General features: G+C 52.5%; 7 protein-coding genes and 1 non-coding gene across 8 annotated transcripts; 5 read left to right on the top strand and 3 right to left on the bottom strand.

Moving 5' to 3' along the window:
- Positions 1-76: 76 nt before the first annotated feature.
- Positions 77-1,344, bottom strand: NCU10603 (hypothetical protein). The gene has a single exon (XM_011395005.1). The coding sequence runs from the start codon at positions 810-812 to the stop codon at positions 213-215; it is 600 nt and encodes a 199-aa protein (XP_011393307.1). The 5' UTR covers positions 813-1,344; the 3' UTR covers positions 77-212.
- Positions 1,345-5,174: 3,830 nt separating this feature from the next.
- Positions 5,175-7,398, top strand: tob37 (topogenesis of outer membrane beta barrel protein 37). The gene is made up of 3 exons (XM_959656.3): positions 5,175-5,413; positions 5,476-5,781; positions 5,962-7,398. The coding sequence occupies exons 2-3, from the start codon at positions 5,634-5,636 to the stop codon at positions 7,140-7,142; spliced, it is 1,329 nt and encodes a 442-aa protein (XP_964749.1). The 5' UTR covers positions 5,175-5,413; positions 5,476-5,633; the 3' UTR covers positions 7,143-7,398.
- A 223-nt stretch (positions 7,399-7,621) lies between these two features.
- gpit-2 (glycosylphosphatidylinositol transamidase-2) lies at positions 7,622-9,582 on the bottom strand. The gene is made up of 2 exons (XM_959657.3): positions 9,162-9,582; positions 7,622-9,079 (listed from the first exon to the last, which is right to left on the bottom strand). Exons 1-2 carry the CDS (start codon positions 9,313-9,315, stop codon positions 7,950-7,952), a joined length of 1,284 nt encoding a protein of 427 aa, XP_964750.3. The 5' UTR covers positions 9,316-9,582; the 3' UTR covers positions 7,622-7,949.
- A 154-nt stretch (positions 9,583-9,736) lies between these two features.
- Positions 9,737-11,967, top strand: NCU00925 (pescadillo). The gene has a single exon (XM_959658.2). It carries the CDS (start codon positions 9,865-9,867, stop codon positions 11,854-11,856), a length of 1,992 nt encoding a protein of 663 aa, XP_964751.1. The 5' UTR covers positions 9,737-9,864; the 3' UTR covers positions 11,857-11,967.
- A 150-nt stretch (positions 11,968-12,117) lies between these two features.
- On the top strand, positions 12,118-14,929 carry NCU00926 (hypothetical protein). The gene is made up of 2 exons (XM_959659.3): positions 12,118-12,598; positions 12,648-14,929. The coding sequence occupies exons 1-2, from the start codon at positions 12,335-12,337 to the stop codon at positions 14,712-14,714; spliced, it is 2,331 nt and encodes a 776-aa protein (XP_964752.3). The 5' UTR covers positions 12,118-12,334; the 3' UTR covers positions 14,715-14,929.
- A 285-nt stretch (positions 14,930-15,214) lies between these two features.
- NCU15044 lies at positions 15,215-15,315 on the top strand. The gene has a single exon. It is a non-coding gene; the product is annotated as a tRNA-Leu (tRNA).
- A 227-nt stretch (positions 15,316-15,542) lies between these two features.
- NCU00927 (kinesin) lies at positions 15,543-20,159 on the bottom strand. Its single transcript, XM_959660.2, has 3 exons — positions 19,200-20,159; positions 16,993-19,149; positions 15,543-16,935 (listed from the first exon to the last, which is right to left on the bottom strand). Exons 1-3 carry the CDS (start codon positions 19,680-19,682, stop codon positions 15,931-15,933), a joined length of 3,645 nt encoding a protein of 1,214 aa, XP_964753.2. The 5' UTR covers positions 19,683-20,159; the 3' UTR covers positions 15,543-15,930.
- A 273-nt stretch (positions 20,160-20,432) lies between these two features.
- On the top strand, positions 20,433-22,989 carry NCU00928 (UPF0183 domain-containing protein). The gene has a single exon (XM_959661.3). It carries the CDS (start codon positions 20,954-20,956, stop codon positions 22,577-22,579), a length of 1,626 nt encoding a protein of 541 aa, XP_964754.2. The 5' UTR covers positions 20,433-20,953; the 3' UTR covers positions 22,580-22,989.
- Positions 22,990-23,666: the final 677 nt, after the last annotated feature.

Genomic DNA, 23,666 nt, shown 5'->3' with positions numbered 1-23,666 from the left:
ACATTTCCTACATATAAGCCTGAGCCCTCCCACCTTCCTCTCACCACCTTTGAATAGCCATCATCAGATCAAACAACACCAATCAGCTCACCATCAGGACACTCAAGACACTTCAAACAGTCTTCGGATTACACAAGCTTCTACCAACGACAGCTTATATCTACCACCGCCGCCAACCTCCAAAGAACTCAACTCGGCTCTTGACTACATAGTCATCCACACGAATATCTATAACAACAACAACAACAACTATCACAACACCAAAACAAACCATCAAAATGCCTGCTGCCGCTCAGCGCCCTTCCCAGCTTCCTCCCTGCCCCGGCCCCCCTCCCAGCCGCCCTCTTCCTCCTCTTCCCAAGAGGGGTTAAGCAGCTCGCTTCAACATGGATGGAAAGCAACTCGATGACATCTTGGCATCTCTCATGTCTCCTTGTTCTCATCATTGTCTGTCTATGCTCTATCCTCTTTTCACAAGGGTTGCGGCCGGGCCGAGCTTTCTCAAGATTGGTTTCACTGGCCGCGGAGCACAAGGCTGCAGAGTGCCCACTGCAGAGCCCCAGTAGCTTTTTTAGTACTGAGTGGCTCCCCTTTGGCGCATCAATCATCACGAGCTGCACGCCATAGTGCGTTTGCATGCCCGCCTGCATATCAACGCAGCAGCCTCTCACCGTCGGTCTCGACATGCCATCACTAATATCAACCACTCCAGCGGTTGGTCGATGACCGTACGATTTTCCCTGGTCGTTCTTCGGCCTTTGAATCAACCCAAGCGACAATCCTGCCGCATCACGATGGCTACCACCACTCATCCAGTCTTTTGGAACACAATTCACCAGCCGGGCTCGAGGGAACTTCAACCACAACCTCCGCGAGCTTGAGCTCCGGATCCAGCTGGCGCGAATTTTGCATTTCGACACTGTACCACCACATAATACCGACCTTTTAATCAATGACTACTCTCGCTAATTCTTCCAATTTGGAATGACGATTCAACGAGCATTGCGAAAACCACCAACTTTTTCTAATTTTTTTTGTTTTTGTTTTTGTATTTGGGAACTGTATCACTATCAGTATGGGAGCATGGGCATCGGCGTCAGACATCACCATGGTCGCTGGTACGGGCATTGGCTGGGGGTAATGGGGGGCATGGAAGGAATCGGAAGGGGGTTTCTGGGCGGGTTTGGGAACTCATTGGGAAGGTGTTTTTCTGTAGTCGGTCTTCCGACATTCACATGTACTACCGCAACTTGATACCACGAGCACTTTGAGTGCCTCACTCTCTGAACGGCCCGGTTTTTAACCACTCGAATACCACAATCATTCAGTGATCTACCATTATGCGATTCTCCTTGGCTCCTCTCATCATGTGAATTCCAATGCATCTGGATGCGGGAACCAGGAATTTAATTGACATGTCATTATACTCCTGGGCCCACAATCCTGAGATCAGAATAATCTTTCGTGAAACACGAATTGAATTGTCCACCCTCCCATCGATCGCATATCGAAACCGTTATCGCTCTCTTCTTCCAATTCCTCGAACTGGATGGCCTGCATGCGTTGTTCATTCCTCCTCATCCCTTTCTCTTCTCACACTGAAACTGAAGCCCGTCTGCCGTCAGGGAGTGGGGAGAACCAGGTCACACTCAGTTTCTGCATACAATGCAAAATAAAGCCAAGGGTCATCTCCACACTCATGTGTGTGCTACACTACGGTATGTACTGGTCTCGGACGAGGGTCGAGACCCGGTCTCAGCTTGAATTACATCATTGCAATGGAGTCCAAGTAAAATATCTGCTGGCCCCGGTGACTTTGGAGAAGGGCAGGATGGAGAAGCATGGGGAGAACAGCAACCATCAACTTATCGGAAAGATTTTTTCTTTCGAAAAAATTTTCAACACCAGCCTCGGAATTTCGCGATCAAAAGAGATAAGGGCACGCGCGACAACGTAGCTACTAGGGTGAAGCGCGCAAAAGCAAGGAGTTGCTGAGTGCCGATGGGGCTTTTTTTCGCCGTAGCTGGAGCTCGTGAGGTGGTAATGGGCAAATGCAACAAGATAGGGTATGTCGGCGAGTACGGAGACCGACTGAAGGACAGACTCAGATATGGTCGCCGATGAAAGGATGACATCTGAGACTTGCATCCTTCAGAGATGGATATCGCCAGATTTTCGGTGTTTGTTACACCTCCGAGGAACAGAGCCAACTGTTTATTTTCTTCACACTAGCTCATGTTCAATGAAGCACTACAGTCTTACGAGGTCATCAATACACTACCAGTTTTGTCAGTCTGATTCATTCTTACGTTCCTTTGGACTCTACGTTACTTCACTTGCCGTCGACCATTGCTTTGACTTTTACAGATCACGAATCTCCGATGAAACCGCCGGACGATGCCTGCTCATTGTTTACTCTCGACCCATCCGCTCCAAAAATTCTACCCTCTCTTTCATTTTCCCCCCCCCCCCCCCCCTTACCCTACCTCTCCTGTAAATTCCCCAGAAAGGTGGAGGAGGAAGCGAGCGAGGCTTTGAGGTTTAAACATGACAAAACGTCAGTATTCGGCTACGAATACCACCTCGCAATGGTACGCAAAACTTTGCCAAGGCGACATGTTCGGAGGACAGTGTTGCGGCTTATTAATGCAGCAAGCCTGAAGCAGCTGTCCAAACCGACGCTGTTGTTGTATCGTGCGTAAGAGAGAGCGACAGGCTGCCATGACTTTACCATTTGTTTTCCCCATCAAGAGGCCATCCTAATACCCCTCCGCCCCCATGTCCCCTTTAGCGCAGCCGCGTTGCCGAAGTATCTCATCTCAATTCAAGAAAGAGGAGACTCCGTCTTCTTGGCGTCCAACTTGGTGATGGCACCGCGCAACAATGGTCTTGGCCTCAGCTCACCAAGGAAGAGTCGTGTAAAATGAAGGGGAGTAGTATGTATGGGGAAAGTCGACAAACGATAACGGTAATAATGGGAGCCGAGGACAAAAGTCTCAGAAACCGCGCTTAAAGTGCGTGATATTTACCTAGGGGGTGTCATGATCTTCTCCATACTGTCAAGACCCATCGCTGTCTCTTTACGTGGTTGGTATTGCTGCGTGTTGTACAGTACACGGCAATCGTTTTCTTGATGAAACGCAATCTCTATGCACCTCATTCACGTTTGGCTTGGAGGAGCAGACGTGATGATCTCTTGATCGAAGATCCATCAGCAGATCAGATGGCATAGACAATTCATTCCCTCCCCCATTAGACTGTGCCGAAACATTCATCTTCAGCGTCGTTCTCTTTCCAAGATCTTCTCTGTCCATCCATACTACCTTCCCCTCCTCTCTGCCCCCCTGTTCCTGAAGTTTCCCTCCCGTCCCTTCCTTGCTCTGTTTGGCTTTTGATATCGATCGCGTGGACAGGAAACGAGCCTGGTAACCGCGCATCGCGCGCCTTTGGCCTCTTCGGTGACTTGGCCAGTGAGATTCTGGTCATACGGGTATAGGATGTGCACGATATAGAGAGATATCAAGACAGAGTTGTATTCGTGACAACATTTTTTCCTTTCTTACGACCTTAGCACATGGGTTTTATAGTGTTGCCATCTTGATTGCTATGATGCGATAGCCACTTTATGACAAAAGCCAAGTGATGACATGAAGGTTCCTTTTTTTTCTTTTCTTCTTCTTTCTTTTTTTCAGCCGCGGTAAACGATGAGGTTGAACTTTAATTCATTCCCCAAAATTCGCAACGCCCAATGTTACCCGTCCAATGAAGGGATCCGATCCTTCCCGTTGCTGCTACGCGTACCTGGCATGAAGACCGTATGTGGCAGCATATGGCTACTATGCGCAGCGCAAGAAAGGGGAGCATCGATCTACACTGTATAGATGCCCTACTACTAGCATATGTAGGGTCAAGGAGGAAATTAACCAGAGGCGAAAACACCAAAAAACACAAGATCCTCACTGGCCACAAGGTTTCTTTCCAACGACCGAAAGGGAATCTACTGCTGACAGGAGTTGTTTCGAATCTTGGCGTGATGTGCACGCACCGTAATATTCACATTTCATTTCTCTCCGACCAACACAACAGGTTTGATTTGAGCGAATTGCCATGGATATTTCGGGATCTCGCTTGCCGTTGTATGATCGCGCCAGACTCCAGAGGAGTACCAGGAGACGTGCTAAACTCGAAGCAACCGCGGATGGTAACCTGGGTACCTCTTCAGTGCTCTCCAGGCATGCATGTGGGAAAGTAGATCCACAACCATCATGACGCGCTCCAGCAAAAAAATTCAAAACCACCTTTCCAAACCCGATACTCCGATGCATCTTTGCAAGTTGCACCGTCGGAGATGCATGCCGAACAAAGACGGGCACGACATTGGAAAGATAACGACAATGACAAGGAACGACGGGAGAAGCACAAGAGAAAGTGGAGGCCGAAGACGGTCGGTGTGTCTCAGACGTCGGAAACAATGAAGCCGCTGATACCGATGGGGATTGCTGTATCATTCATTGATCCTGTTTTTCCTTCTCGGCATATCTCACGTTTGAAGACGACCCCATCTTCAACGTAACAGAGTCCTACATATGTAAGCAGTAGATGGGAAGGGCAAGATGGAGCAGGGATGTTGTTGACTTGTTGTCATGCTTTCAAGAGTGTGGAATTCCATCGGAGAATTTGCGACCTATGCGAACGGTATCCGCATATTCATGCACCAAGGGACGAACCCTTATTTTTTTGTTTTTGTTTTTCCTTGTGTGCTTGTGTTGAATTGACAAATCAGAAGGACGAGAGCGCATTTCTATCAAAACAGCACACGTGCGCACCACACGTTGTTGAACACAAGAGAAAATTGCAAGGCGGTCTGTGACTGGCTGAGTGCCTACGTTCTGCGCTTCTAGATTTCTCGGGCATACCCGCTACCCGCCCCTGTCTCTTTTGTGTTAAGTTCATTGTAAATTTCAAAGTTGTGCATCTGGCAGTGTGGGAATGCGACAGCCGAGGCAAACCTAAAATAGGGCGTCGATCATCATCTGGTCGTTCCTTGGTGCCGCAGGCAATTCTGATGAGATGTTAGTGTAGGGACCTTGCAAGGGCCAAGGCCCGTGCTTTTGCTCGCTTCTTTCCCCTTGAAAGTAGAAGTGGAAAAGGGGAGTTCTATCATCCTATCTACACGTGAGTTCGCGATTGTGCGGGGTGGGCATCTGCGGATGGGGACAACGAGAGCTCACGTCAGAGGGCGACAAGGAGTGAGGGCTTCGTTGTCACGTCCTGCTCTTAAACTTGCGACTGTTTCAGCCGAAATCGCACCATCATATCGTATTTTGACCAATAGACGACTGGCAAGATTTCAAGCCTTTTCTTTTCCTCAACATTACGGTCCATTGACCATCGCTATCAGGTACCCGCATAGGTAGGTTGCCCTTGCTGGGGTTAGGTTGGCAACGTCTCTGTCGTACTCATCAATCTCGGCAGAGCTTCGATCCCCCCCATCTTCCAACAAGCCCACCGGCATTTGACATACCCCACGATACGTGCCACAAGGTCCAACGACAACAACCCATCCATCAACATAACCACCCCATCCTTATAAGGCTATTCCCAATCCCTACCTGACCCTCCGAAGCAAATAAATGACGCTAGAGCTCCATGTCTGGGGCCCGGCTTTCGGCCTCCCCTCTATCGACGCCGAATGCCTTGCGACCGTTACGTACTTTGCGCAAACCCTAAGTGCCGCCGACTACCTGCTCGTACAGAGCAGCCCCTCTGCCGTTCCATCCCGTAAGCTCACCATATCCAGTGTCACTCAACCAGTCGCCATCTCAGACACACCCCAGCCCCGATTCCCTCCAACGAGCAAGTGCCCGCTCCATCCTCCCTCCGGCGCAATTTCATTCTCGTACGGTTTTCCCATGTCAATTCCATCAAGCTAACGGCCAAATCCCATTCATCTCGATACAGATCACCTCCCGGCACTCTACAACCCCTCCACGGCAACATGGATCTCCGGCTTCGACCCTATCGTCAACTATCTCTCCACCCTTCAACCACCCTCTTACCACCACCCTGACGTCACCACCCTCCCCTCACGCGTATACGCCGACTCTCAAGCTTACAAGGCCCTCCTGACCTCCTCGGCCGCCCCGCTCCTTGCCCTGTCCCTCTATGTCTCCTCGGCCAACTACTCTGAAACCACTCGACCCGCCTACAGCGCCATTCTCCCGTTCCCCTTACCGTGGACGGAGCCGCTCGCCGTGCGGGCCGCCATGGCCGCGCGCGCGGCGCACCTGGGTATGAGCAGCCTGGATACGGACGCGGAGATGGAGCGGCTGGAGAGGGAGGAGCGGGAGCGCGAGGCTGCGGGTTGGGTGCAGATCCCGAAGGCGCTGAGGAAGGCGGTCGGCGGGCAGAATAGCGGTGTCAAGGGCCAGTTGAGTCCCGAGATGAAGAGGAGGATCAAGTTGGAGGGGCTGGCGGCGGAGGTGTTTGATGTGCTTGGGGAAGTTGATTTCCTGGAAGAAGAGGACGGGGAGGAGGAGGAGGAGGAGGAGGAGGAGGCTAAAGAGGGCGGTGCAAGGATCAAGGTGACGCTGGAGACCAAGTGTCTTGCGTTTGCTTACCTGGCGCTCATGCTGCTTCCTGAGGTGCCGAGGCCTTGGTTGAAGGAAGTGTTGCAGAAAAAGTATGCCGGATTATGCAAGTTTGTGCTGGAATACAGGAGAAAGACGTTCCCTGACAGCGGCAAGGTGCTGCCGTGGGCGGATAGAGAGAGTGATCCCGCTGTCAGTGCCTGCGACTCGGCGCTCAGTATCGTTGGGCGGTTTGTGAGGGCCGTAATTGACGATATCCCAATGCTTGGACGGGAATGGAGCAGGTGGTGGGCGTTGAGGCAAAGAAGGGTAGCTGAAGAGAACTCTGCCGAGACACAGCTCGTTGTAAGGAGAAGCGTTGGTGAGAGTGAACGCAGTCTCTTGCTGGCTGGTGCCGGGTTGACTCTGCTGGCTATCAACGTTGCCGGCCTCGGTATTTACTGGTACCGATACCGAGGGTTGCTGGGCGCGCCGTTACAGACGTGGCATAGGCCACTGGTAGGCTTGGGCAGCTTTGGGGCGGCAGGAGCCATGTTCGCTGGTCTTGCATGAAGACGTTGAGGGTAGAGAACCTTGGGGGAGTGTATGATATGTGTCTATGATGGAAACTTGGAATGATACGAGAACGGATGAGGATACCCAATGGGAAAGCGATACAGGGTGAAGTTGGTTACAGCAAAGAAGATCCCATACGATGCATTGTAAAGCTCATGCGCAACTGATGCCATTTAGCAGATAAACAATTGTAATTGAGTGATCACCCCAAGAGTCACTAGGCCTTCTTCCAACATGCGAGTTTTTCTCTGGATTCTCTCGTTCGCCGCTGACAACCCCGGATTATCTGTCTGGCTATGTTCCATTCTATCAGCGGCCTTCACTTTTGGTCCCATCTCAACATGGCTTTACTTTACACTTAGCATGTGGACTTGCCTTTCGGTTCCCTGTGGGTTTAATGAGTACGAGTGAAGGAATGAGTTCGAAGGCTGCGTGCGTGCTTAATCACTGCACCAACAGCCCTCACACTTCAGTGCGCTGGGAATCACGCATAAAGGGGTAATCTTGAAAGGGCATGGGTGACGCGGACAGGCGGGAAGGGGACGTTTTTGCACCATTGGAAGACGTGACGAATTGATGGATATGTGCGGAAAGCGCCGAGATGATGTGGAGTGAGATCAAACTAGAATGATTGTGAAGCAGAGAGATGCCTCTAGTTGGTTGTCGATGTCTGGATATATACCAAGTACGGAATCGGTGACAGGATGACCATGAGTCTTTCCTTCGTTGACACTCGATGATAATGATGTAAATAAACGTACTAAACTGTTATATTACATTTGCCTTATGTTTGTTGTAGGCCTCTCAAATCTGACGAATCTCCTTGCCGGCCATTTCGGGTCGCTCAACCTCCCACTCATCCCTCAGGACAGCAAAGGCGAGATCGCAGACCAACAAGCTCAGTCCAAGGCCCCAAACAAGCGTGATAGCATAGAAGAAGTTTGCGTTTCCGCTACCAGCATAGATCCACAGATGGTAGAACGCAGGACCGAGAAAGGTCGTGTAAATAATAATGGCAGCAATGACAAACGAATACCGCAGCAACGGGAAGACATGTCTATACAGCGGCACCATGCCCAAGAACAACGACGCATCCGCGATGCTAGGGTATGGCTTGAAGATGCTGAAGATACCCAGCAGCAGAGTGATCACCGCAAGCGGCTGCTGGCGAAGGCGCACGCTCAACCCGCCAACATATGACGACAAATGCAGCCAAAAGACGGCCAAGAAGAATGAACGGAACGAGTCGAACATCTCGACAAAGAAGTACCACCACAGGCCGATATTGGGGGCCAGGTCAGACAGTGTAAGTTGCACACCATAGGTGGAACTAAGGAACTCCCATGAGCCGGTCAGGAAGAACGACATTTGGAAAAGCACTGCCAGAGCACCAAACGCATCCATAACCATGGTCGCGGTAAACTTGATCCACGCATTGGGCGCTCCGGTAGCGGGCAACTTCTGCCTGTCATAGCAAAGAAGAATGAGAGGCGGGAGGAGGAGTAGCGGATACATGGAGAGGTATGATGCGAAGGCTAGGGCGACCATGGCGTGAAAGGGTCTGCCGGAGATGGCATTGGCGACGGCGTGGAGAATGGCACAGGTCGTGAAGACGGTGGTCGAACGCCCAATGCATGTCGCGATGGTGAAGGGGTTGAACAGGAAGAGCGCGGCAATGATGGCACCACTCCAACGCTTGTCACGGCGCGGGGAGGTGAAGCGCGCAGACGAGCTGGCCTCGCCAGACTCTGCAATCCTTAAAAGAGCATGGGCGCTCAGAATATCGATAGCGATGTAGAGAAGGTACGTGAAGATGGGAAACGCCGCGAAGCTCGGGAGCAAGTTGAAGATGGGCAGCAAGAGGGGCGCCTGGTGGTAGACGCCGCCATCGTAAGGAGAGACGTTATGGTTATACAGGAAGAGGCCTTCTTGGACTAGATTTTGGTAGTTAGCAAACCTGTGTTCCTCGAGACGATGCGACGAATGCCGAAGAGAAAAACAAAAGCTACAACATACGGCGCTTGAAGCTTGTTACTGGCGTTGAGATCTCGACACGGCCAGTCAGGAGGTCTGGAAGACCGGGGAACAGAGTAAAGAGGGCAAGTCGCAGGACGGCAGCACCGGCGTATAAGCCAGCCGTCCTCCTCAACGTTACCTTGCCGCCATTCATTGTTCAATTCGCCATACGACGAGGTGGGAGCTGTGATGTCGAACTTGTCCCAGGGTCAAGTTACTTCTAACGACATGCCCGTCCAGTTGCGCTATACAGGAGTCGCGCCCAGCACGTTAGGTCGCCTTGTCAATCGCTGTCCCCGCCAAAGCAGACCGACAGCTGGCCCGGCCTCCACAGCTGGCGGGTCCCTGTGGGACAAGGGGTTCTGGAATCCAATCCAGACGGGAGCGGGAACCTATCTGGGCCAGACGGGCCCAGTATGTATTCTAGTAGCCTCATCTGTGCCTATCTGATGCCTCCCGTCTTTCCATCCGCTACGTTATCTTATCTTTGATCAGCTCAGGCGGTGGGAAGTGGCATAAAAAGTTCAGGACCGCGAGGGTCAGAAAAAAAGTTGATTGCAAGTGCACAGAGCGCCCCCACCTACAATTGGCTTCGATAACGATCGAGTCTGCAGACTGAAGAGATCCATCCTTGGTCCTCTTCTCCTTCTCTCACTCTTCCACCTACACCCAACAACCACAACCACCACCACCACACCCCAAAATGCCAAAAATCAAGAAGAAGGGCCAGGCCGGCGCGGCCAAGAACTACATCACCCGCACACAGGCTGTGAAGAAGCTGCAGCTTAGCCTTCCCGACTTCCGCAAGCTTTGCATCTGGAAGGGTATCTACCCGCGCGAGCCTCGTAACAAGAAGAAGGTTTCCAAGTCGGCCACTGCCTCGACCACCTTCTACTACACCAAGGACATTCAGTACCTCCTCCACGAGCCCCTTCTTCAAAAGTTCCGTGACCAGAAGGTGCTCGAGAAGAAGATCTCCCGTGCTCTTGGCAGAGGTGATGTTTCGGATGCCGCCCGCTTCGAGCGCCATGCTGCCCGCCCCGAGGCCACTGGCAAGCCCAGGTACACTCTCAACCACGTCATCCGTGAGCGCTACCCGACTTTCAACGACGCGCTCCGCGATCTCGATGACTGCTTGTCCATGCTCTTCCTCTTCGCCAACCTCCCTTCCACGAGCGCGGTTCCCGCCAAGATGATCGCCCGCTGCGAGCGTCTCTGCCTCGAATTCCAACACTACCTTATTGTTTCCCACAGCCTGCGCAAGTCGTTCCTGTCGATCAAGGGTATCTACTACCAGGCCAACATCCAGGGCGAGGATATTCTCTGGCTCGTTCCCTACAAGTTCAACCAGAGGATCGTCGGCGATGTCGATTTCCGCATTATGGGCACTTTCGTCGAGTTCTACATGACTCTTCTTGGATTCGTCAACTACCGACTTTACAGCTCGATCGGCCTCAAGTATCCTCCCAAGTTCGACCAGCTCAAGGACGAGAACGGTGCTGAGCTCGGCGCTTTCTCTCTGGAGGGTGTCAACATGGCCACCCAGGGCGAGACCAAGGCCGTCACAAACGGGGAGGAACAACAGCAGGGTCCTGACCCCAAGGTCCAGGCTGAGGTTGACAAGATTATCAAGCAACTGAAGGAGGACGAGTCCAAGAGCGACGAGACTGCCGAGGAAGATGCCGAGGCCGACGATGAGGAGAAGCCCACAGACTCCATCGACAAGTTCGAGCCAGTTGCCCCTGGTGGTGATGTTCTTCCTCAGCCGGCGTACAGCAGCAGTGACCCTTCGCAGCTGTTCGCCAACTTCACATTCTACCTCTCCCGTGAGACCCCCCGCCAGCCTCTCGAGTTCATTCTTCGTGCCTTTGGCTGCAAGAGGATAGGCTGGGATTCCGTCCTCGGCGAGGGTGCCTTCACAAATGACGAGTCGGATCCCTCCATCACCCATCACATCATTGACAGGCCAGTCGTACAAGCCGCTACCAACGAGGATGGCGATGGCGAGGACAATCAGACGGCCCAGAAGGTCGGACCCAACCAGAGATACCCCGGCAGGATATATGTCCAGCCCCAATGGGTATGGGACTGCGTCAACGACGAGGAACTCAAGAGCCCTGAGCTCTATGCTCCTGGCGCCGCTCTCCCTCCCCATCTTAGCCCCTTCGTCAAGGCCGCCCCTGGCCAGTACGATCCTACTCTGCCCCTTGAGGCTCAGCAAACCGAGGCCGAGGCTATTGAAGCCGACCTCGAGGATGCCGAGAAGGGTAATGCTGAGGATGGTTCCGATGTCGAAAACGACATGGATGTTGATGAGGCCGAGGACGATGAAGAAGAGGAGGAGGGTGACGAGGAGGATGCCGAGGAGGCCGAGGAGGAGGATGCTGAGGAAGATGAGGAGGAGTCCAAGACCCTCCAGCGTCAGCTTGAGCTAGAAGCCGAGCTCCAAGGCAAGAAGGTGCAGAATACAAAGGTAGACTCCAAGACCAAAGCCAAGCTAGAACAGCGCAAGGCTCTTGAAAAGAAGGCACGCGAGGAGGCGGAGGACCTGGAGCGCGCCAAGGGCATGCTGAGCAAGAAGAAGCGCAAGCTGTTTGAGCAGATGCAGTATACCAACAACAAGAAGAGCGCTCAGGACGAGAAGCTCCGCGCCAAGAGGAGAAAGCTGGAGAAGGAAAAGGCGCAGAAGGCGTAAGGTTAAAACACTGGCAAGGCGTAATTTTTTAGCACTTTATGTTTTGAAATGGGATACCAAAGGCTCATTTTTCTCTTTTCTTTTTGTGTAATCGACAAGTTTTGAATCCTACTCGTCGTCCTGAACTGATGCAAATGTGAATAATCGTGACATGAAAACGAGCGCCCACGAGGCTTTCGTCTGAGGGTTAGGGGTCGCTACGAACCAAACCGTAACGCCCAAGAGAAGTTGGAACGAACCGAAAATAGGACCAACGAAAGGTGAGAGTACAAAGTAAAAGAATTGAGTGAGGAGTCAGAGGTTCATCAGTTTCTCCATCCTTGTTGCTGTGGTACTACTACTGGGATGCTTTCGTACGTCAGTGCGGTTCTTCGACCTTCAATCTCTTGTCACTCCCGTCCTTAGTGATTGATCACCAGAATTTGCACTCAACAACCCTGCCAACGCGGGAAGAGCACCCACTAAACTGGGCCATGCAATGTCTTCACACTTGAATCAAGAAGATTCCGGCGACGAGGATTGGGATAAGGACACTGAAGAGATTAATTCCATCGCATCAGATGAACTGCACGAAACCCGCCCCAATCGGTGGAATGGGGCCCCCTCCACATGGCTCACATTCACCGCGCACGAAAGAAAGGCCTACCAAGCGTTAGAGGGCTTGCGCAGGCGAGACTTGTCAGCACATCTCTACAACGCGCACGCATTGCGAACCCGAGCCAAAAGGCAGGAGACCAAAGAAGTGAGTCTACCGAGTCAGTTTAGAAAAGCAAAAGCTAACAATTGCTCAGGCGACCAACGATCAGCCTGAAGACGAAGACGGTTCACAGCGCAGAGAGAATGAATGGGCTCCGAGCCACCGATGGACGGCTTGGCCACTGAGGACTGGTGAGGTGGTTGATGATGAGCTCCTCCCGCGGACCGCAGACGAGCACGAGGCTTTCACGCTGCGTCCGCCCGTCCGGACTTACCCCAGCAGGAATCTAGAGGAAGAGATTTCGGCAACAATTTTACGATGTGCCAAGGAAAAGTTCCGAAGCAGAGGCTTCCCCGAAGAAGACGACGAGGATGATCACTCCGCCATACACGCGATGGGCGAAAGGAACGATGGCGTTGTGGACTCGATAGAAAAGGGCGACAACGACCATCACCACCATGCCGAATCCAGTCAGGTGCTATCCAGCCCGCCACGGCGCAACGACGAGTCGGCCCGGTATAGCGTACCACTCTCGAGCCCGGTCAAACGTGAGCCGGTCTCCCAAGACGAGAGCAGTAAACAAGAGGGCTCTGCTTCGTATACCCCCAGCTCTTCACGTCGACGTCCTCGAGCTCCTACGCCTACCTACATTCCTGGCCCATCAGTCGATGACGACAGATCCTACAAACTGCTCCGTCCCGCATCGCGGCGCATCCTCTCAAAGCTGGACGAAACCTTGACAATACTACACAACGCCCGCGTCGCCGGTCTCCGCGACCTATCCGAATCTTCTGCTAGTGACACTGAGGATAACGACAACGACGCCGAAACGGAAGAGCCTGATCGACAGCAGCAGCAGCAGCAGCAGCAGCAGCGCACACTAAGGGGAAGACCCCGTGCGCGCTCCCCATCACATTCCGCAGAAGCGACAGCGTCCGAGGCTAAATCAAATTCGCCGCGAGGAATCAGCAAGCGAGGGCGTAAAAGAAAATTACGCATTCCCCTCGAGGGCGAGACCGAGCAGGAAATGCTTGAACGCGTCGCCCGCGAGACGCACAAGCGGATACCCTCTTTCTTTCGCTCCCGGGCTTCCTCCTCTCATACTACCGACGACGCCGACGCTGACGCCGACGAAACAGCTTCTGAAGCCGAAGCCCGCGGGCCGCCAAGGTCATACCAACTACCCTCCTCCAAGAAGAAGACAACGGAACGTCCCAATAGGCACAGGGCCAGAAGCAGAAGCAGAAGCAGAAGCAGAAGCGTAACCAGCACCGCCGCCTTGACCGCCGCCCAAGAAAAAGACCGCATGGGCCGCGTCGCACGCTGGGGTCTCCGCGACTGGCGCGACGTCCTCGGGGCAGCTGCCCTGGCTGGGTTTCCGCAGAGCGTGATTGCTCGCGCGACGCAGAGATGCGCTACGCTTTTCGGGGAAGAGATGGCGATGCATACCCTTTGTTCTTCTTCCTCTAGGCGTGTCAAGACGAAGATTTACCACCCCGGCGACCCGCTCCCCGACTCTTCTGAAGAGGAGGTGGACGCCACTGATATTGCGTTGGAGCAGAGACGGACGGTTAGTCGACAGCCGAGTCTTGTGAGGACGTTTTCACCTGATGTCGATGATGAGCAGCAAGAAGGCGAGGAAGTCACGAAGGGTGTTGAAGCTGCTTCTGAAGCGGGAACAGAAACAGAAAGGGCACGCGGTAGAAGCGAAAGCCCGGCCCGTAGCAGGAGCAGAGCTAAAAGGGCGGGTACACCCGCACTCGGTGGCGGGCTTAGGGTGAGGAGACGGTCGGTCACGCCGGCGGCCGGAGGGGATGTGTATTTCTGCCCGTACCCTGAGTGTGCGAGAGCTGTGGAAGGGTTTGGGAGAAGAGCGAATATGCATCGACATTTGAAGCTTGTCCATGGGCGGAGTCCACCTGCTTCTCCCGCAGGCTCTGTGGTGGGAAGGGATGATCAAGATAGTATGGATGAGATGGAGGGTGGTATACATTTGGACGGGTTTTTGCAGCCGATTAAGGTGCGGAAGGGGTGGAGAGGAGGGGATCTAATACAGAGGGAGAGGGAAAGAGGGAGAGGGAAAACGAGGCCGGAGTATGGGTCGGATGTGGATATGAAGCTTGGGAATGATGAGACTAGAGGACATGATTTCGACCTCTGAAACAAAGTAGTCTCGATATCTCATGAAGATTTCAAGAGATAGCAAGATCTGAACTGGGAAAACTGCTGTTATGGAAAACTGTTGCGGATGCTCTTTACCATACCAAGGTCTCACTTACCACTACCATCTCTCTGAGGCGTCAGGCAACCTTCCCAGGGTACGATCTTAGTAAATTTGTTTCCTCCCTCGATTTACACGTTTCAATGTAATTCTTCTATTTCTTCTTACGCAATGCGAGTGAAGCGGGTGTCTCCAACTTGAGCTTCCTTTGGATCCTAATAGCGCGAATCTTCAAGACATCTCAAACATCCAAGAGGCACAACTTCATTTCTCCTCAGTCAACTGCAACCAGTTCCAGATCTTGATATACGTCCCATCCCGGCCTCCAATTAATTTAACTCCCCGCAACCCAACAATGATTTCCCCTCATCTCCTCCTTTCCTATGACCAAAATTCAGAGGTAGTTCATAAGACACTGAATTTAGTGAATTACTTAATCAGGCTAGATGGCCGAGCGGTCTAAGGCGCCACGTTAAGGTAAACCCTTAATTCGAGAAATCCGTGGTCCGAAAGGGCGTGAGTTCGAATCTCACTCTAGTCAGTAGCATATCCACCTTCGCTCAGGTGGGCATTCCCTTTTTTTTATTTTTTAATACCTTCCCCTGACTCTTCGAACTATGAATCGGTTCTTGAGGATCTCTGCTTTGCCCTCCTGACTCTCTTTTGAGTGTGAGGTTCTGAAGAGTTGTCATGCTTATGTCTGTAGCTCCAAGATCCTGATAATGAGATATGGATACCATTATCATGACGCAAAGATGTTGAACAAAGTAGGTTGAACGCACAACAACCTGTATAGCAAGGTTCGACTAATTCTCCTAACCCACCAACCCACTGCGATGAAGTGGACACCACAAAACTGTCAATGAAGGAGAAACCAGTTGATATATGATGAGGGTATCAGTGCTCGATAAAGAGTACAACATAAGCGACAACAGCCAAACCAACCACCCCGTCCCGTCATCGGGAATGTTCTTTTAGCAGCCAAACAACCAAAACAACCTGGTTAAATAAAAATGATGAAAAGTATCCTTCCCTAATGGACCAAGCAACTCCAAAACACCTCTTCCCACTGATGTTGACCTTACTTCTCCGGTTCCCTAACCCAACTCTCAAAACAACTTAGAGAGGCCACCAACAGACTAGATCCGAAACCAACTCAACCTAGCCGTGGAGTCTTCCTCCTGTTCCCGGCAATGCCTACACTGGCATCTGTCGTCACCGGCATGTTTTCCAGGCCCTCCGTGATGATCCCGCCAGCATGACCCGTTATCTTTTTCTTGGCTAATACACGAGGTGACTGTCTCCGATTACTTCTTCTAAAGAGTGGTACTTGCGTCGCACTCTCTTCAGTGTGGTCCGTATTGTTGGCGTGGAAACCGATCACCGATGTAGATGGCGGCGCCATTGACATCGTGCTGGATGACAACTCGCCAAAAACTGATGTCCCGCCACCAAGGTTCGGATTCACTTCTCGTAAACTCGGGTCCATGGGATGCGACTTATTTCGGGTGCTCGTGGCGGGTCCGGGCGTGCCGAAGGGATTATTCCTGGGTGAAACAGGCACGGACAATGGCACTTTGGAGGGTGAACGTGAAGGTGACACGACGATATCACTATATACCGCAGTCATCGTTGCACGTTTAGCTGGGCTTGTCGTCGGCGTCGTCGAAGGCTTGTCCTGCATGCCTGCAATGAGCGTCTCATGGCCCGCAGTGCGCGGAAGGTCCGTCGGATATTCGTAGCGCTTCTTCTCGGGGGTGTCACCGGTAGGCTCGTACTCGCGGATCTTGGTGCTCTGGATGTCTTCGCGGAGGGCGGCAAGGGGCTGACGGAGGGATTCGTCAAGCGGCTCAAGAGATTCTCGCAGGATCTTCGCATCGTTATCCATTTCGCCACTAAGGTCGCGGATACGGTCGAAGCGCTCGCCAAAATGGTCCGCAATGTTAATGAATGACTTTTCGACCGTTGAGGTGAGGTTCTCCATCGAGACGACATGTTGTTCATGGTGCACGGAGTTTTCGGAGCGGGCGCGAGAGACGAATTGGTCAAGATCCTGCATCTGTGTATCGAGATCTTTGAGTTGAGCATCGACTACACGAACCGTCTCGGCATGGACAGATTTTGTGGTATTCTGTATAGAGTTGCTGTGCTCGTCGGCAGTCTGCGGCTTTCATTAGTAAATGAGTCTCCCAATTGAGAAACAGGACAGGTAGCTTACCGCCCAGTCGTCCTTCATCTTGTTCTTAAGCACATCACGAGACTTGACAACATCCTCCATAAGTCTGCTGTCCTTCTCGTTCCAAGCGTTCATGCCATCCATATATTCGGACATACTGCCCTCAAACGTTGCGTTCGAATCCATAACCGCTTGTCGAATAAGTGCTGTCTTCCCGGCGAGGCGAGACTCTTGCATCTCCGCTTGCGAATTGATGAGGGAGCCGATCTGTAGCAAAAGGTTTTGCCTTTCCTCGGCCGCTTGTCTTCGCTCCTCCTCCAAAACCTCCTGAATCCGGGCTGACACAGTTGCGTTGGATTCAACAATGGTCTGACTAGCACCCTCGAGCTCTTGCCGAAGTCTTTCAGCTTCGGCTTTCTGGGCGCTAATTGTTTGCAGCAGATCCCCGAAGATGGATTTACATTCCTTCCCAAGCGAACTATACGAAGCATGTAACTGACTGTGGAAAGTAGTTAGTTCGCCCAGGACATCACCTGCAATCCGCTCAGCCGCCGAGGCAATAGCCTGGAGCGATTCTCCAACGCGCTGTTTCACGGTGTCCCGAACAACCTTGATCTCTTCCAGCACGTTGTCCATCTCCTCCTTGGACTTTTGCTTCTGCTCCAACAGCTGTGTCCTAGACTCTGCGAAATGCTCCAAGTTTTGATCGAGGAAGGCTTGGGTTGTGGACAGCTTGTCGAGCTCCTCCTGAACAAAACTTTGCATTCGCTCTGATACGCTGGAGATATGCTCCTCCTGCCCCTTGCGGAACTCCGCAATCCGACTTTCAACAAGCTCAGTAATACCTGTGACTTGCGATTGCGACATGGCCCACGTGCTACGATTGAGCGCATGTAGGTCGGATCTTCTTCTGTTCTTCGCGTGGAGCCCTTCGACATCTTGGACGGTCCGCTTGACGGTAGAGATAAGCTCATCACCCACTTTGGCAAGCTTCTGCTCGGTTGTTTGATGCGCCCTTCGGAGGTGCGCCTCCTCCGCCAACGACTTCCTGGTAGCTGCCAGCACCAGCTCGGTTTGGTCCAACACATCTTTGGTCTCGTCTAGCTGTGCTTTTGTGGCTTCGTGCTCTTTTCGAAGCCCCATGAATGTTGATGTCATCGTATACAGCTCTTGGAGCTTGTTTCGAAGGTTTGTTTCGAGGGTCTCGATTCTGGCCGCTTGTTCTTCCGTAAGGATCCGCCGCGATTCGTTTTGTACAGTCAGCTCTTCGTAAGCATCGTTCGATAGATAGACACCGTTTCGCTGACGAGTGGCAATCAGCTCGCTTTTCAGTTTCTCGATCTCGGTCGCAAACTCGCGAAGTAATGTTTTTTTGTTGAGTAGCGCGTTGATCTGCGGTTTGTTTCGAATGTTTTTAGCCCTAAAAGCATAATCAAGGGTGGATATCGTCTCCTCCATGTTACTCCTGGCCGGGGATATTGTCGCAATGATGCACGTCTTTGTCCGCCCACCTAAAGAGTCTTGGAGTAGACGTGTAAGTTTCGATTCTCTGTAAGGAATATGGGGGCTGCGGTCGACCAAGGCGTTGATGACGCGACCAAGGGTAAGCAGACTCTTGTTGATGAGGCCAGCCTCAGCAGCACGTTTGTTCTCGGCTCCAGAGCGCTGAATGTTCTCACTGCCAGCGAGATCAACCAAATTCAGCTTTCCTCCCATTAGATAATCCTCCCCATTCTCGGTTTGTTGCTTGACATGAACGGTAATGGTGAAGACGGTGTGACTACGACTGCTGAGGTCGTTGCACTTTGTCGCGGCCACCTGACGCCTCACACTGCCCTCTTGAAGCCATCTGAGGCCGTCTGCCGCGCTCAAAATGTGTCTTTCCTCCATACCTTGCACAATAGTCGTGGCATGGCCCTTTTTCGAGTTGTCGTCAAATATTTTGAGCTTTGTGTTGTCCTCTGCCGAAAGCAGATCACGCAGCTCTTCATTATAAAGTTCGATAAACGAGCATCGCACGCAGTGTTCCTTGTCATCCACTTCAAGCTTATTAAAGAGAGCATGCAGGACTCTGGGGATGATGCCTGCGGTGTCGGGAAGCATGCCAAAAGTCTGATTCATGTCGCCTGACATGGTATATGTCTTGCCTGTGCCTGTTTGGCCGTAAGCAAATATGGTGCAGTTGTAACCGGCAAGCATCTGGTTCAAGTCAGCCATGAACAGGCCCTGATCGGTTTGATAGTCCTTACCTCTTCCAGGATCGGCTTCACCACCTCGTCAAAGACCATGGCTTGGTCGGCGGCCTGCGAGAAGACGCGATCAAAGGTATACGTCTTGTTGCTCACTGCATTGGGACCCATTGATAGCTCAACTATCCTGCCTTTGAGGCCCTCCGTCTTGACAACAACGGCGCTATTTTCCTTGACTTCCCGGTCATTGCGTCCTCGACAGCGCACAACAACATTGATGTTTGTGGTGCCCTCGTCCTCCGGGTCGAAATCGCGCTCCTTACGCTTCGCACCTGCTGTTGCCGATACCTGTGAGTCTGCGGGGGAGGCGGCGCCCGATCGCTCGGCGCGAGATCCTCCCGGTGCGGAGGCATTTCGGAGGGCTGATTGTCGGCCTGTTGAAGATGCCGTGTTTCTGGTTGGGGGAGGTCGCATGCTGCTGTTGCTACGCGTCCCGGCGACGGATGGTGGACGCGACATGGATGATGGTTTTTTACGCTCCATGCTGGAGCTGCGCGATTGGACGATACTTTATCGAAGGGTCGAGGTTGCGAAATCGGGGAGAAGTTGGGCCAAAGGAGGGACGAGAAACGAAAAGATGCGAAGTGACGACTGTTGGGCTAAGGTACACAATGGGCCAGAATCAATCCAAAAAGCATTGGTGATGGTGATCGAAGAGCTGATGGCAGAGAGGGAGAGGGAGCGAGATCGTGGGTCGTTCAGTCGGCCGGTCGATGCCTTTTTCTTATGTGCGACGAGCTGGAAACCTGCGAAAGACGGCAGCGTCGTCGTGAAGAGATTGGCGTGTTAGATTCCACACGCCGTCGGGAATGAGCGACTGGACGTCGCGACCCGGCCTTTTCTTGTCGATTATGCGAGCGACTCGCCTGGGTAGGTGCCGTGGTCTTGTTGGATGGCGGGGATCACTTTTTCCAATGTTAGCGTTCGCTGCTTGCTGTTCAAGTTGGGTACTTACTTGCCTTGTGCTGCTTTGGCGCGACAGGAGGCATCAACATCAGTCTCCACTGTCCGCAATGCTGTAAGCGTATTCGGGCTATTGCTGGGGCAACCGCTTCCCGGTGCAAGTAAACTAAACGCACAGACCACTGATCTTCGACAGCCCGGAATCATCGCTGTGAGCGTCACGCTGACCGGTCAGCAAACAGCGGACAGCGGACAGCGGCCAGCACAACCTCCCCTCAATGCCCCTCTTTGTGTCCCCCCCATTCCGTCTCATCACGCCGCTCTCGTCTCCAGAGTCCAGCACTGATGTTTTATCGTACATAAGGTACCTACCTAGTGCTGGCCCCCCATCCGCCCCAGGCCTTGCCTGCCGCTTTCACCGCCGCCTGCCGTTCGCCTTCATGTGATTCGAGGTAGGTACGTTGGTACTTCTACCTACGTAATCTGGAGCAGCTGCCGATGGTCGGGGTCGCCCTCCCCCAGATCACGAGGGGACCTTGACGGACAACACCCAGCAAGCGCCGCTTCGCCAACCGATGATACAATTACCCATCAGACGACCAACGAACAACTTTCACCCTCTCATCTTTGCTTTCTTCGCTCTCTGACACAAAGTCAGTATAGCCACACACCAAGTTACAATACGAATAGATGATATCGCTCTCCGCCGTTCTCAACCGTCCGTCCTGCCACTAAGCCCACTGGATGAACGAGACTCGACGTACGAGTTCGTCCCATCTCCGTCGTTCCCATATACCACCTTAAGCGGTGTACAACCTCAAACATCTTCATCAGCACATACAAGTTTCAATATGTCGACACCTACCTCGCCGCCGATTTCTCCCCTTCTCTTCTCCGCCCAGCTTTATCCTGGCCGAGCGCTCGGCTGGTTGGTCCTTGGAGCGTCGTTGCACGATATCTTGACTCGCCTCAAGACAGAGCCCCAGCGGTTCACGAATCTCGATGTCAAGTACAGCCCAACCGAGCCGACGAAATCCATTGTCGTTATCGATCTCCCCGCAAACGGCATTCGTCTACAATTCGACGCTCCAGAGCAGCGGTTACGCTTAATCGAGGTGGTGGACTTTACCAAAAATCATATCTTTATCAAGGCCGCCGATAACAAAGAGCGTGACCTTGTTCGCCCTTCCGCAGCATCTACCCCGTCAACCGATAACCCCGCGGGCCCTACGTTCCGTCACATCTACCAGCGCTTTCTTGGTCCCACCTATGATGGCGAGTTCATTGATGGACCGAAGACGCCAGACAATGCCGTCGATCAATATGGGCTCTACGTTCTGTCATGGCCCGGTGTGGCCTTTAGTTTCCTCATGAAGAAAGCGAGCTACTCGGCCAAGAAGAACGTGGTTGATCTGTTGCCATCCACGCAAGTCCCCGAGACCATGGGCATTTTCAGTGGGGATTCGTGGACACAAGCCCGGCAGACGCTGTGGACTGATGTGCTGCCCAGTCTCAAGACATTCACGCCACTTACTAAGGGAAAGGAGGTGTTTCCTGACGAGGTGTCTCTGATCAAGATATACGGGGCGGGGAAACTGCAGGTCTTTCGAAAGTGGACGGATCAGCACTTTTGGATCAGGCTTGGACAGACAACTCCGCAAGACCTTGTATCCCACTTGGGTCCTCCCGATGCCATATACCGGAAAAACGACCATAAGATGTTCGCCCACAAAGTGCGGACTGGTAGCGATGCCCTGAAGCGACCAGACAGTGCTGACTTGAAGCATCAGGACGACCTTACAGATACAGATCAATCATCGGCAAACGCTGGGTCGGATGGTTATCACTCTAGCGACGATGAAACCAGTGATGACAGCGTTGAAGGCCACGTGTCAGGCGAGTGCTTCTACAACTATTTCTACCATGGATTCGATGTGTTGGTCTCAAAGCCGACGGCGCCATCACCGGTACCGCCTTCCCAGGAGCAGGGAAAGAATGTACCCAACATTCCCAGGGACTGGCTTCTCACAGCCAATGCCGACAGCCTTGTTGCCACAAAGATTGTTTTGCACGGAAATGTGCCTGGGTCATATCCCTTTAACCGGCACCGTCGCTGCCGATGGGAAATCCCGTATCTTTCGTCTGCCTCGGACGTTGTGATCAACTCAGAGTCGGATTTCCCGCAAATCGAGGAGAGCCTGCGCAAAGAGTGGCAGTCCATCTACCCTTCTGAAGATGAGGCGCGCAAGGCGCAAAGGGGCATGGTTCTTAATAGGGGCTGGGGAGACAGTCCCGGTAGCAGCATCGAGTTTCTCGGCGGCTGGGAAGGAGACGGCGCTGCGGCAGCACCAGACGCCGGTGGCACGGCCAAGAAGTTTGATGGGCCCGCAGATTCCACAACTACGTTGTATGGATTCCCGGGACTCGTTTTTGAGGTGTTGAAGAACGGTGCTGTCACTGCGGTAACAGTGTTTTAACCCTTTTTGCATTGTTACGAGAGTTTTTTTTTTTTTTTGTATTTTCATTGGGCGTTTGGAGAAAATATCGACTTACACAGCTGGTCCTGCGGGACACATTGTTGATTGGTGGTGCTGGCTACATGATGGTAAATGGGTAAATGGGTCTTTGAGGGGTGGACCATCTCGCCAGTATTGTCTAATTTGCGTTTACAACTTCACACATAAGCGGAATGCTTTTCAAGATGGTTTAATTTCACCTAAACCTACAGCACTGTCCAGCACAGGGTCAAGATACAGAGTCAGTACCAAACATGCGTTGAACTCGGCAGTCTGGTCCAGCTCATACATACACTACACATATGCCTACCTATTGATCTCTTGCATGCCCCGTCCTATGAATCAAAGTGATAAGCACGCTGGGTATGCTATACATTTGCCTTGTTCTGCTTGAAGCACGCCATCCTTGCCGGGAACAATGGCTTCCATAGTATTGTAGTTCACTGCTAAAGGATGGTTGGACGGTTGGGAATACCCCTTGTTGATCATATCGCAACGAGAGCTGTGGGGTTTCTTTCTTTCTCGCAGACCAGCCCTGCCCTGTCACGAACATTCATTCAGTCGTGTACATAGTATACGAAGGGGACCGAGTTGAATACATCTACCGACGGGAGTTCTTGTTGCTGTCCCACCACATGGCAAAAGATACCACTGTACTTACTGCATGATCAGCCACAAAATGACCTATGGCCAATTATCAGGGAGTGTTAGGCACGTTACAATGTCACCATGTGAAGATGCAAGAATGCAGATTAAATTAAGGTGCGATGTAGGTGCTGACATGCGTCAAAGTCGACAAACGGCAGCCCAGGCCCTCCACTGTGAGGACGGGAGCTGCGCTTCCACTTCCAGTCGGCAGGGCAGTGCCCCCCAAGCCCCAACGGAACGTGATCCATAGCGGGTAACAGTGGGGTTCTTTGCCCCTGCCCCACTCCCTCGTTTCCTGGCTCTTTTGAGGTTGCAGGCAGGCTCTGGCTCGGCTGGATGCCAGGGCCCGGGGGTCCCCCTATGATGGAACTGCCGAAAGGTCGATGACACTGCACAGCAA

Source organism: Neurospora crassa, linkage group I (assembly GCF_000182925.2).
Source record: "Neurospora crassa OR74A linkage group I, whole genome shotgun sequence".
NCBI classification, from domain to species: Eukaryota; Fungi; Ascomycota; class Sordariomycetes; order Sordariales; family Sordariaceae; genus Neurospora; species Neurospora crassa.
The sequence above is the reverse complement of the archived record's forward strand: the minus strand, read 5'-3'. Positions and strand labels throughout refer to the sequence as shown.

Excerpts from the sequence above, each read along its gene's own strand:
- NCU10603 (XM_011395005.1), bottom strand. The coding sequence starts at position 812 with ATGAGTGGTGGTAGCCATCGTGATGCGGCAGGATTGTCGCTTGGGTTG.
- tob37 (XM_959656.3), top strand. The coding sequence starts at position 5,634 with ATGACGCTAGAGCTCCATGTCTGGGGCCCGGCTTTCGGCCTCCCCTCT. Across the intron at positions 5,782-5,961 it reads CCCCTCTGCCGTTCCATCCC|ATCACCTCCCGGCACTCTAC; the intron begins GTAAGCTCACCA and ends ATCTCGATACAG.
- gpit-2 (XM_959657.3), bottom strand. The coding sequence starts at position 9,315 with ATGAATGGCGGCAAGGTAACGTTGAGGAGGACGGCTGGCTTATACGCC. Across the intron at positions 9,080-9,161 it reads AGTAACAAGCTTCAAGCGCC|TCCAAGAAGGCCTCTTCCTG; the intron begins GTATGTTGTAGC and ends ACCAAAATCTAG.
- NCU00925 (XM_959658.2), top strand. The coding sequence starts at position 9,865 with ATGCCAAAAATCAAGAAGAAGGGCCAGGCCGGCGCGGCCAAGAACTAC.
- NCU00926 (XM_959659.3), top strand. The coding sequence starts at position 12,335 with ATGTCTTCACACTTGAATCAAGAAGATTCCGGCGACGAGGATTGGGAT. Across the intron at positions 12,599-12,647 it reads AAAGGCAGGAGACCAAAGAA|GCGACCAACGATCAGCCTGA; the intron begins GTGAGTCTACCG and ends ACAATTGCTCAG.
- NCU00927 (XM_959660.2), bottom strand. The coding sequence starts at position 19,682 with ATGGAGCGTAAAAAACCATCATCCATGTCGCGTCCACCATCCGTCGCC. Across the intron at positions 19,150-19,199 it reads TGAAGCCGATCCTGGAAGAG|ATGCTTGCCGGTTACAACTG; the intron begins GTAAGGACTATC and ends GACTTGAACCAG. Across the intron at positions 16,936-16,992 it reads AGATGAAGGACGACTGGGCG|ACTGCCGACGAGCACAGCAA; the intron begins GTAAGCTACCTG and ends TGAAAGCCGCAG.
- NCU00928 (XM_959661.3), top strand. The coding sequence starts at position 20,954 with ATGTCGACACCTACCTCGCCGCCGATTTCTCCCCTTCTCTTCTCCGCC.